The sequence below is a fragment of the Fulmarus glacialis genome, unplaced genomic scaffold (genome assembly GCF_000690835.1).
Source record: "Fulmarus glacialis isolate BGI_N327 unplaced genomic scaffold, ASM69083v1 scaffold4485, whole genome shotgun sequence".
In the NCBI taxonomy this organism is placed as follows: domain Eukaryota; kingdom Metazoa; phylum Chordata; class Aves; order Procellariiformes; family Procellariidae; genus Fulmarus; species Fulmarus glacialis.
Window position 1 is genome coordinate 90,319 of NW_009213522.1, and position 12,215 is coordinate 102,533.

A 12,215-nucleotide genomic window follows, 5' to 3' on the forward strand; every position below is an offset into this window, starting at 1 on the left:
GTAGGGAATGCTTGCAAGTTAAGTCACTGTTTAGAATCATATTTCATCCTTGTATTATCATTTTCTAAAAAACAAGCACCAAACCCAAACCAGAACTAGGAAAATGCTGTGATACAAGCAATAAAATTTCAATATGCAATGCTAATATCTGTTAGAACAAGCATTGTCTTGGAACATTTTTTCCATATCATCTAAATGGGAATTTTTTTCTTTGAGTCTGGATTAGTCGTGGTTTCAGATAAAGTGATGATTTTTGTATCAGATCCATTTGGATACTCTTAACTATATGGAGTTTCTCAGCCACGAGGTATTAGAGGTATAGAAGGTATGGATCATTCCACTCCTTTATCCTGTGTTGCAAGTACCAACCTATCAAACATGCACAATATAATGTTTAAACATGAAGGAATGGTGAGCAGTTCTCTAAAAAATTCCTAAGTTTGATCTGGTTTTGTTCAAGACACCTGAAGTTTGACAAGGACTTATTCTCTTCATGAGAACCCTGGGGCGTCTTAGGGTGGTAGTGGAGTGTGAATCTTCAGTGCAAGATAACACAACCATATAATACCACTGCATAGCTCTAATTCTCCGCCAGGTGATGTTCTAACCTCTTTTCTTTTTTCTGTTTTTTTTTTTGAAATTAAAAAAATTTAAGAAATATATTAGGAAACAGAAGAAAAGGTGAAAAATATTGGATAAAATACTACTGCCATAAGAAAAAAAAAGTTTCCTAGCATGGATGACGTTTGCACAAAAGGCCAAAAAGACACGTATGCATGCCCTTCAGAAAATTCCAGCAAGTTTTATATGCCTAAATATCTTCCTTTCAGATTCTGAAATTTCTTACTAAAATAAATGTCTTGGTCTCTTCCATTTCAAATTACTGCAGTGATTCTTCCCCCTTAAACCACTTATAAACACCAGCAAAGTTACAGTTTCCCATTTATATGAATAGTATCCTGTGATATTAGCAGAATTCACTTTCAGAGACTGCCTTTCTGTGAAGATGCTAATGTATCAACTTGAATTATAGGAAAGCATATTTATAAGACAGAACAGGGGAATTCAATCTTTTTCGCAAGCTCAAGAAAACTTGAAGTTGTTCCTAAGATTTTGCTGTAGAAATCAGGTAAGAACCGGGAATAGGGCAATATGAAGGAACATCTTAGGCACATCTGTGCCTGTATTTCTGCTTTGCAGGACAATTTAGAAACCACAAGGAGGACAGAATCTCCATATTTCTGTTTATTGAAGTCATTGGAACTATCTTTGGGAAAAGAAGATTGGGGCTTCTTGAGATCAGGAGTCTAAAGAAGCAAACAAAACCTCATTTCTTCATAATGTGTGAAGTTGGATTAAATACAGATTTTGCTTTGCTAGCATTTTTACATTAGTAGTTCACAGCTTTCAAGGTGTACATCCTAGCTTGGTGAAAATTTGCTTTTATTTTATTTTAAACCAGTGAAAGAAAAATAAAAAACCCTCTTTATTTGATACAGTATATATTTCAACAAATGTTTCAAGAATATTTAAGGCCATATCAAGGCAACTCAAGCATCCTCCAAACGCAAGAAGAACAGGCTATGTAAATAACTGTCCAGTAACAATGAAAAAAATGACAACGTTTACCTCAAAAACTTCATATTAGTATTCCAAAGAAGGCCTAACAACGTATTTTATTTCCAGTGGCTTTATAAATATTATTGAATACTGGGCAGAAGTTACCTTTCTATTTTGTCCTGATGATAGCAATCTATGTTAGGAAAAGACAGCTCCTTCCCCAAAAGCAGGTGAGCACATGGAGATGGGAGAAATTCCTGGGTGGAACCAGGAAAGGAAAGACATAGCAAACAGAGATCTTTTCTTTTTCTTTGGCGATGAAAACATGAACCAGTAAAAGGAATCTGAAAGGCTTTGTGGAAAGAATGAAATGATGCAGAAAACAAACAAAAAGATGGATAGAATACACGAGGAAGACATGACATCTTGAAAAAATATGAAAGAGTAGGAAGAGACAGTTTGAAAAAGTTCTACAGTTAAACAATGACACTTATAATGTCTCAGTTTTCAGGCACTCATTCTCTTCTCTCCATGCTTTTTCCCATATTTTACTTTGACGGCCTTCTGTGTCTCACAGCTCTTGTCTTCTGCCTCTCTTTTCTACTTTTCTGCTCTCAAAGTTGAACGTACAGGGCTCCTTCTAGGATGAAATCACTGGGTACTATTCAGAGCTTACAGCTTAAACATTGCTGTTATGTGGTAAATTTGATGCTTCCAAGCTCATTCTTGGAGAAAAACTAATATTTTTCTTGCTGCCCTAAAACCTCTTGGCAATTGCTATGGAGGGTGGAAATCTCTGCTCTTCTGTCTTTCCTCAGAAGCCAAGCCTGAGAAGTCAGAGTGCAATCGCACCTTGAAGTCTGCACAATGTATTCCTACAGCCACCAAAAACTGGTGTCTCAAGCTTGTTTTCTGGCTGCAGTTTGAAAGGTCACCAGATATCTCATTTCCTTCCCCTGCCTAATCCCTCTCAGCCCCTCAGTAACACTCTCATTGCATATGCTTATCCAACGAATTTTCGTCAGAACTGACCACTAACTCAGATCCTAGTTTCCAGACTCCACAGTGAGAAAGCTAGGCTACAAAAAATAAATTTCTAGATTAATAAGACTTTTACCTTGCTTTTTCTACAGGAATAGATATATACTACGTTGAGAAGGCTTGTTTACTAGCTGCTTTTCTTTGGAACGATTTTCTTTTTTCCGGTATTACATTTCCTGGGATGAGAATTAGCTTTTATGGATGTTAAATGCTTTCAATTTAGGTAAAATGGACCCTGACAACCCGTTGATTTTTGAAGTAGATGTCACTGTACAAAATGCAGCACAACCTTAAGAAATCCTAAGAGTGTTAATCATGTCAGCCAAAAAAATACTATTTTGTCCACTTACAGGAGATGTTTCTCTTTAGTTTTTGTCACCAAAGTATTTCTAGGTTATTAAACTCAGTGAAGATTGTGATAGAATCACTAGAGAAAATATTTCATCTTTTATTTTTCATATTGTTAATGTATTTCATAAGCTTACTGCACGCTTCTCATTTCTTCTGTCTTTTTGAAATGCCACCTACACTGATAAAATTACATTAGGAGTTCTCAATATTTCCAGGAAGAAGCAGAGAAATCACATAAAGAGATGACTATTAAGAAGTAGAGAAAAACAAAGAGTCACTTGAGATGATCAGAATTTAACTTGTTTTAAAAACAATCCCAGACAAGATATTCAGTGGGAGGGAAATATATATTTTTAAAAATCTAGAAATATCATGAATATGCTACCAAACGTGAAACTAAAATGCAGTTTCACTGAATTTCAACATGACAGGGGAGCAAAATGAAACAACTGAAGACAGCCTGGAGGAAGTGTCCTATCACAAAACAAGGAAGCCAGAATCCCTCTTAGTGCAATCAAGTGCCAATTTTCAGTTTAAACATACCATGAACCAAAAAATATGTATAAATAAAATGACCAAAACGCAGGAAAGAACAGTGAAACACTGAAGTAAGATAGCCTTTAATTACTGATTAGCAAACACAGCATTACCTGAAAACCACTACATGATTACACATTTTTCTGTTTCACTGTCATATTCTGAAGTCTTTACATCTTCTACAATACTGGTGGTTCCCAATAGTTTTTATTTATTGATAGCTAAGTATGAATTAATTTTCATGACTCTTCACACTGTAACATGAAACACAGCAAATACAGACCACAGGAATATCGCTTGGTTTGCCTAATTCAAAATACAATCCCAAAAATGTAGTGCTAGAGAGCAGTAAAATTGGAGGCACCAGTTGCTACGTGATCTCCAATCAGCTGAAAGCTCACCTGGGAAGTGGAAAGAGGACAGGTTCAGGACTTTTCTGCGAACTGTATGTGCAACAATTATAATTCTTCAGGGATGATAAATATTAAAGCCAGCCTTGCTTTGAGCAGCAGGTTGGACCAGACAACCTCCTGAGGTCTCTTCCAACCTAAATTATGCTATGATTATATACCGTAGCAAACACTTAAAGCTGAAAATCCTGAAAATATTTTATAACCTCATGCATAAACCTTTGCCACAGAATTATTAACTTTTGAAACAGAATCTTCTCCCAGAGGATGAGAACAGGGCAGCAATCCACAAAATCTAGGACACAGAAGCACAATGGGTATGAACTTGTCCTAGTTAAGTAACAGAACTAATGAAGTTTGTACATTACCCTTATACCAAGACGACTTACACAATTTAAACAGTAATCCGATGGAAGAGACATTTCTGGTTGTACAAACAGACCTGAATAACTTACAAAGGATACTAATAGTGAGCTGTGCTACTGGCAATCATAGAATTCAGGTCACTTGGAAAGTCATAATCCTTGGGATCCAAGCAATGCCAATAAAAGGGAGCCTCAAGCCACGCTAGCAGTATCAGATACATAGATATTGCCTATATCAGTTCTTGTGTTTCAAGAACTGAAAACATGCTGGCATAAACTTCTCCATTCTCTCTGCCTGCCTTTTGTCTCTCTATGTGACCTGGAGAATAAGGAAGATGTAACATTTGTTTATAAGAAAGAGAAGTTTTTCCACCAAGTAAAAGGAAATGAGTGATAACGCAAAGTCTCTGCAGGGAGGGTTCAGAAGGGAAACGGCTGAAATAGAAGCAAGAGATCCTCTGTAATTTTGGCCTCCAGAGATAAATTGGAGTAAGACTAATAATCTAAACAATTGAGCCAACTGCCTCATTACAAGGCAAGGTAAACCAAAAAACAGCTTTATGACTTTCAAGGGCAGCTAACTTGTGGACAAGTTAGGTGAGCTTTAATTATCAGGATAGAAGATCATAGTACAAATTGCAAAGAGACAGGAGACAGTGATCCAGCTAAAGAAAAAAGTGATCAGCCCAAAAACACAAGTTAGATGGCAGCTGAAGAGATGCAATTAGAGTTCCTGTTGACTGAACTATATGAGTATGAAGTCTTCTCTATATAACACAAACAAGAAGGCAGTATCTATGCCCACAAGTGTTTAGGTGGAAGGACAACTAGAGGAAATTAAGATAGATATGCAAATTGTTCTACATTTAAAAAAAAAGATCTGTCAAATTGATAGAGTCTTTCTGGGAGACAGAAAAGTGAGAGAGAGCATTGCTCTCTCTTGTTGCTAAGAGTAAAACCACCTGAGTTACTACACAGGCTTCTCTAAAGACCCCATTAATTTATTTGTGCTTATTTTATTTTATATGAGAGTAAACAGAGATGACATTCAGCTACTTCTGGTCTACAAATGCTTGTAATGCATTTTCAAGATAGAAAAGAAGAATCACATCCTAAAGTCAGTGGCATTTTACAATAAAGAGATAAGCTTTAGATGCTATTCAACAATTTTGTCACTTACAAAAATATTAGAAGGGTAATTTTGCCTGATGTTCCTTTAGAGGGAAAACTACAGTTTCAGTGGATGTATAGACTTGTACCAGCACCTGGAGGTCACTAACAGGCCTTAATGGTCCCTCCTCTGGGACCTCCACCCACACGTTTAGTCCTGTGTCTTCAGTCTCTGCCATGGACCTGCCCAGCCATCACTAGACCTGACCCTGACCTTGACCTGTGGATTGACTTCCTAGCTTGGCCTTGGACCTGCCTCATCACCATGGACTTACTTGCCTGATGGTCTGCACCCTTGCTGAGCGTGGCCTTGACCTCTGGGCCTGCCCTTCTCCCTTGTAGTGGGGCTGGGCTTTGCCCGGCCATTGTATGTTCTTCCCCTCTGCTGCTGGTGGCTCCCATCCCTCACTGCTCCTGGAGGGCCAATTAGTTATTTCCTCCAGTTTTTCCTGTGCTGTCTGCACAGGGAAGGGAGAAACTCTGCACAGAGCTGAAAAAGGAAGGATGGAGCTCTAATAATTTCAAAGACTTAGGACTCAACATGCTCTACAAAAATCACCTGAATTCAAGGAAGTTTTAACTGGATCTTTCATTACCTGAAGGCTTTAATGAATCACACTAAATTTGAGTTTGCAGTCTGCAGTTGAGTTTGCACTGAGTTTGCAGTCTGACACAGAAGGTTGTTGCTTACCTTTCAAGAGAAAATAGAAAGACTTTGAATTCAAGTGCATCATTCTACCAAACCTTTGAAAGCTGTAGTTTTAACATTTCTTTAGTGATCCTGACAGACATGAAGTCCATCCCTTTGTCCCAAAAGAAGACCAAGAATCCCTATGTTGTGTTCAACAACCTACCCAGGCTATTCTACTGTTTTCCACTTTTAATCTTTCTCAAAACTTCAAAAAATCTCTAGATTACTGAACTTTTTAATAGACATCTCTGATCTACTTCCTTCTTGAAGACGATACTAGACCTGGTGTTCCAACTTACATTTAATAAGCACTAAGTAGTGTTGAAGTTTACTCTGTGTGTCTTAAGTGTCAATATTGCGTTACATCAGGAGTGGTGAAATGAGAGCTGTTTGCTTTCTTTCTACTTTTTACACTAGGTCAAGCAGTTTGACCTTCTTGACCCTTACCCAGTTTGTGGTTCATTGTAGTGCTTCCCGTACCTTTCTTTGGAGATCTGCTGCCTAGATAACCATTTTGCACTTTTTCACTTATATATTATTTATATTAAAACCTTTCTTTACTTGTCAAGATCATTCTGAAACCTAATCCTGTCCTCTGCAAAGTGCTTGCAGATTTTCCCAAGTAGGTATCAACTACAGATTTAATAAACATTTTCTCTATCCCACTATCTAGAGAAAACCTTGTCTCTTTCTGGAGAAAACTACTTGACAGAATCCCATCCTTCTTGTTTGACAGTGAACCACTGATAACTACTCTTTGAAATTATAATTCCAAGCCAGAGAAGGATAAAGCATATCATACTTTTTAGTGACTTTTTGCTTCAGCATTTGTTTTAAAAACAAATATTCAACTGATCTGATCTGATATCATTTAACCTTTGTGGCAGGAATATTGGTTAGAAACTTCTCTTACAGTATCTTCCTCAAGATCAAGTTTCCCTACTTTTCTTTAGGAACACCTTTAACATTTTTATAAGTCATAAAACATCACACTTATCACCTACCCCATCTTCTGGAGACCTGTTATCCTGTCATAGAGGGAAATTAGATTACTTTACATGATTTATTCTTGTCAAATCCGTTTTGGCCATTGTTTAGCATCTTTTAATCTTCTGGGTGATTCCAAACAGATTATCTGCTCAAGAGTCTTTCCAGGAATTAAATTTAGCCTGGCTGGTCTGTAATTCCCTGGGTCTTTGTGTGTTTTTTGGAAAGACAGACACAAAGATTTCTTCCCTCCCCCTACAATTCACTTACTTTTTATCCTTTAATTCTCAAAGCTCATAAGGGAAGACTCTTAAGATTTCTTAAGTACTCCATAGTGAATTAATTGTGTCAGACAATTTGAAAATATCTGACTCATCTAAGCAGACTCTAACGTGTTTCTTACCCCCCTTCACTAGTTTTAATTATGCTAGTCTTCAGAACACAGTCAGCCTTTTTTTTAATGAATGCTGAGGAAGGAAAAAAAAACCCCAAGCACAAAACTGGCATGCCTCTATTAGTTTTGCCTTTCTGTCAATTAATGGGGCAACTCTTTCAACTTGCTCTGATTAATTACTTATAGGATATTTTCTTTTAACTACTCTATTGTTAAAACCATGCTTAAGGCACTTGGCCCATACTTTATGGCAATTTCTATGACGAAAACATTGCTTAGCATGAAACTCAGAAGATTCGGAGGGTGTAGTGTGTGATCTTATCAGTTCTGGGGCCTTCAGCCATTTCTGTCTCAGTAAGCTCCTCCTGTATTTTCAGCTATAGACTTAACAGATTTTGTCCCCCAATATTCAGACCAATCAGACTGATGCATATAATAAATCAGAGCACAAAAGGAACACAATAAAATTAGATTTATTCTCTCTTTTAAGTGAACCAATGTCAGGATACAAGCCTCCTTCAAAATCATACACTTTGGCAAGTCAAAGAGTATAAAGGAACCTTTGCTACAAAAAAAAAAAAAAAAAAGGTTTTTTTGCACTTGGGTGCAATGATATTGGTGTAAAAAACAGTCAAGGGAAAGCATGGGTAGTTTTTACTATAGACAGTCAAATAAGCCCCAGAAGGGAATTAAGTTTATTCAGTACAGCAAATGTGACCTAGTAAGACAAAGCCAAACAAGATTGAAACAGTGGGTCTGTTTCTTTTTACTTAATTGTTATTAATGGAGGAAGCCTGATATTAGTACCTCCTTGGAAGTCTGATATTAGTAGCTCTCTTTGTGTACTGGAAATTATGCAAATCTTACCTCAGAGAACCTTTGTACATCCTGGGTTAAAGTTCCTACTCTCTTCCACTGATAATATTTGAGTAACTTCAAAATTGCTGGATTCACTGCATTATCAGATGGCACTGTCCGGAAGAAATAAGGATATTTTTTCTTATCAGCCAACTCTGGGGTTGTTGCTGCAAATGAAAGCTGGGAAAAAAAAAAAAAAAAAAATCTCTAGTCACCATAAGTCATCTAGCATCCAGAAGAAAAACTTTGCTCTTCTCAGTGCAACAAGACACAATCCATGCATTGCAGTCATGTAGTGAATTTTCATCATCCTACAGCTTGGAAGTCCTACCAGCACCATTTACTCATCTACTTTTAAAGGGATTTTTGAAATACCTTAGTCCTATAAACCACCTGCTACAAAATTAAACGAGGGAATCTTCAAAGTCAATGGTGTAAAATCCTCTGTTTCAGATCATGCATCTTACATATTGTGCAGAGCAAGAAGCTCCAAGGAAGTAAACCTCTATGACGACTTCCCCATCAGCTTCCTTCTACATTCTCTTCATAAAAGTTGAGAATTGTTCCAAGGGGATATTCTCAAACTCTTACGTATCTTTGACTTAAAGAGTGAACCTCTAGTAGCACCTCTTCCTATCTTCAGGTAATAGAAAAGGTACCAGAAACAGAGGGAATAATTATAGCAGCCAACGCTGCAGCTCAGAAGTTTACCTGGCTCCCAGTTTCCTCCACTGAATCAGCCCCCTGTGATCTGTTTTATCAAAGGGAACTCAGTGGCTAATTCTACGCATCTAAAAACACCAGAATTTGTACATGGTTTGAGAATGTTTATAATGAAAGAAAAGAGGAAACCTGTTAACATGAAAAAAAATCAGGAAACTTCACTGAATTCTTCTGCCCAAGTTAAAGGCAGCATATTTTTGTGTATTCTATTCTATTCTATATTTTTGTAAATGATTTTCAGGCAGTGTTATGAAGAGAATGCCTGCATATTCACTTTCTAAAAATGCTCCTATTCCAAAGATATTTGTGGTTATTTCCTCCAGTATCTTTTAGGTTGCTAGGAATGTATTTCTCAAGCTTTTTTTTCAACCATGCATAGCAGTTGAGGGTTTTTTAAAGTACCGATTTAATGTAAATTAGTGTGACTGTCGAAAAATAGGCTCCCTACTACAGTTGCGTTAAGCCTTTCAAAATCAATAAAGAGTCGGAAAGTATAGGTGAATTCAAGCCTAGATAAGTACTTCCAACTATAGTATTAAGTTTACACTTTCTTCAATCAAGCATTCAGTACATTTGGACTAGAAAACCTCTTTTGAAATTCAGAATAGACAATTATAATCTGAAATAACAGCTCTAACTTTTTCTTCATGTTTATAAAATCTAGATTTAGCCTGGCAGAGAAAGAAATAATTCTCTGTCTGATTTTAGACTCACAAAGAACATATTGCATTGTTATAATATCCTAAATCTGAATACAGTTTATTTTCTTAATTAAAACCCCTGAAATCCAAACAACATGAAGTGTGCATAACTGGACAGTTTACACTCTACCATTCAAAAAGAGAAGATTCTTTCTCTTCACCAGTCATTAGCTAGAGGAGATTTTTTAAGACCTTCTACTGCCATGTAATTCTAAGGTAAAATATTTTTAATATACCAACTGCTTTTTTTTAGATTTTATGAAAAAAGTACACTGTGAGGTAGTGTGCTGTTATGGTCTTGATTTTCCGGAACCGTATTGGTTGGCTCACTTAGAACTTCATAGCATTTAGTAATTAGCAGTGAGTTTGCAAAGAGCTGATTTCAAGGGAAAAAGAATGAAGGTCTGCCAGGTAGACCTAGCCAGCTTTTCTGTCTAGCCTTGTAACGCTGAAGATCATGCATCCACTGCATAATGAAAGTGGAAATAAGGACCTCTATCTCTGACTGAAAAAGAGAGAAAATCTGACTTTAGAAATCCAAGATGAAGAGGAATGCGTCTCAGCAGCCTGGCTGCTTGCAGCCTGGTGACTGCAAAGGAATTGCTTTTCAAGATATTATGGTTTTGGATCAAATGTAATTTGATTGATCCTTAAGAAAAAGAAGTAAAGAGCAATGCTGAAGTAACAGTAGTGACAAGCAACATCGGCAAGGTTCACCTAACTCAGGTTCACAGACTGAATGGTAAATTTTTCTGATCAAAAGTACAAAAAGCCTTAGTAATGAGGAGCATCTCTACAGCTGTGAGCTGGCTTTAGGGTGAAGATCTGTGATATAAGCAAGGCAATTCAGATCCATCCTTTGACATTTTAGTGACTTAAAGTGCCTAAATTAGTATCCTAATTGCCCAAATTTCCTTGGGAGACAATGAAGCAAAACCTTACCTCTCTTCATTGATTAAAGAAAGATGAAGAAGACTCATAACTTAGATTTCTCAGCCATGTAAAGTGAGATGAGATGAATCCAGGTTTATGTGTAATACTAATGACAACTGAATTACAAAAGAACATTCCTCTTCATTTTCTTTTTGAAGAAAGGTTTTATTAAAATATGAAATGTGAAAATTTCATGCTCAAACAATTCTTGGAATGTAGGATATGTTCAGAGGCCTTTCTTTCAAGGATCACATATATCATGGTTGGTCTCATTCTGCATCACTTTGCCATTATAATAAAACACTCATGAGAGATGGACGAATAACCTGAAATAGTTATGTCAGTCCTTTTTCTTTTTTTTTTTCCTTCTTTCTCACAAAAGTTAAGTCATTGAAAATATTTAACTTTTCACAAAGTCATATGAGATTTTGGGGACATGCAATGAATTTAACCCAACAATCACCAGCACTCAATATTCTGCTCTGAGAGGGACAAGGAAGGAAAAGGAAGAAGAAAAAAAATCACTATGTTTTAAAAAGTGGTGATGAAAAGATCATGTTAATAAATAAATTGGCACAATGTAGACTTACTGGAAAAGTGTGTGATATAGCACGGCTATATAGAAACATCAGTAAAATATTCATAACAAAAACTTTAACCTATGTGATAAAACAAATAACATCACAACACAGTCCACCCACATATGCATTAAGATGGTACAGCCCTTGTTAATTGAACATAAATCCTCTGTATTTTAGGGCTAAAGTTGTTTATTCACAGCTGATTTGAAACTTGAACCTATTGAAAGACAAAGTTTTCACAGTTTCTTCACTTCATTCTACAGGACTGAAAGCCATAGAGATCTGATTCTGCTTTTTGTTACGGGAATTTCTTTTTATAACTTTTAGTTATTTAGTCAAAAATCTGGATGAATGACAATCCTACTGCTCATACAACTTTTTGCAAACCACAAAGGTACTATTTTTCACATTACTGTATTTTCAGAGCATACATATTCATGCATTGCTAAAAAAAATTTGTTACAGGTGTTACATAGCTGCCTCTCTGTGTAGAGAAAGAGTGAGAGAGAAAAAAGTTGTAAGTGGGATTATAACTCAGCAATAAATGCTTGTGGAGTGTATGATGTCATTCTTTCACAGAAAATTATTTTACATAACTGCTAAAGGTGATGGCCAAAAGCTAAACTTCAAGAAGGGATGAAAGGCAGGAAAAAAGTTTTTTTCAAATTGCTATAAAATTGAGGACACAGTGGACATATACCAGGTGATGTATCATAATTGTGTGTGTGGTGTTTGTGTGTGTGCGTATGCAAAGAGACTCTGTTCATAGAATCATAGAATCATTAAGGTTGGAAAAGACCTCTAAGATCATCGAGTCCAACCATCAACTCAACACCACCATGCCTACTAAACCATGTCCCTGAGCGCCTCATCTACACGTCTTTTAAATACTTCCAGGGATGGTGACTCAACC

The 12,215-nt window shown here is 36.6% G+C and overlaps 1 protein-coding gene across 1 annotated transcript in view; it reads right to left on the reverse strand.

The window, feature by feature from the left end:
- The window catches only part of LOC104077096 (gamma-aminobutyric acid type B receptor subunit 2-like), a gene marked incomplete at both ends in the record, with an annotated part of 58,008 nt that extends 49,464 nt beyond the window's left edge, over positions 1–8,544 (reverse strand). Inside the window, one exon of the mRNA XM_009578211.1 lies at positions 8,374–8,544. Within this exon, the coding sequence (XP_009576506.1) occupies positions 8,374–8,544 (171 nt within the window). The remainder of the gene's footprint in view (positions 1–8,373) is intronic.
- Between the last annotated feature and the right edge of the window lie 3,671 nt (positions 8,545–12,215).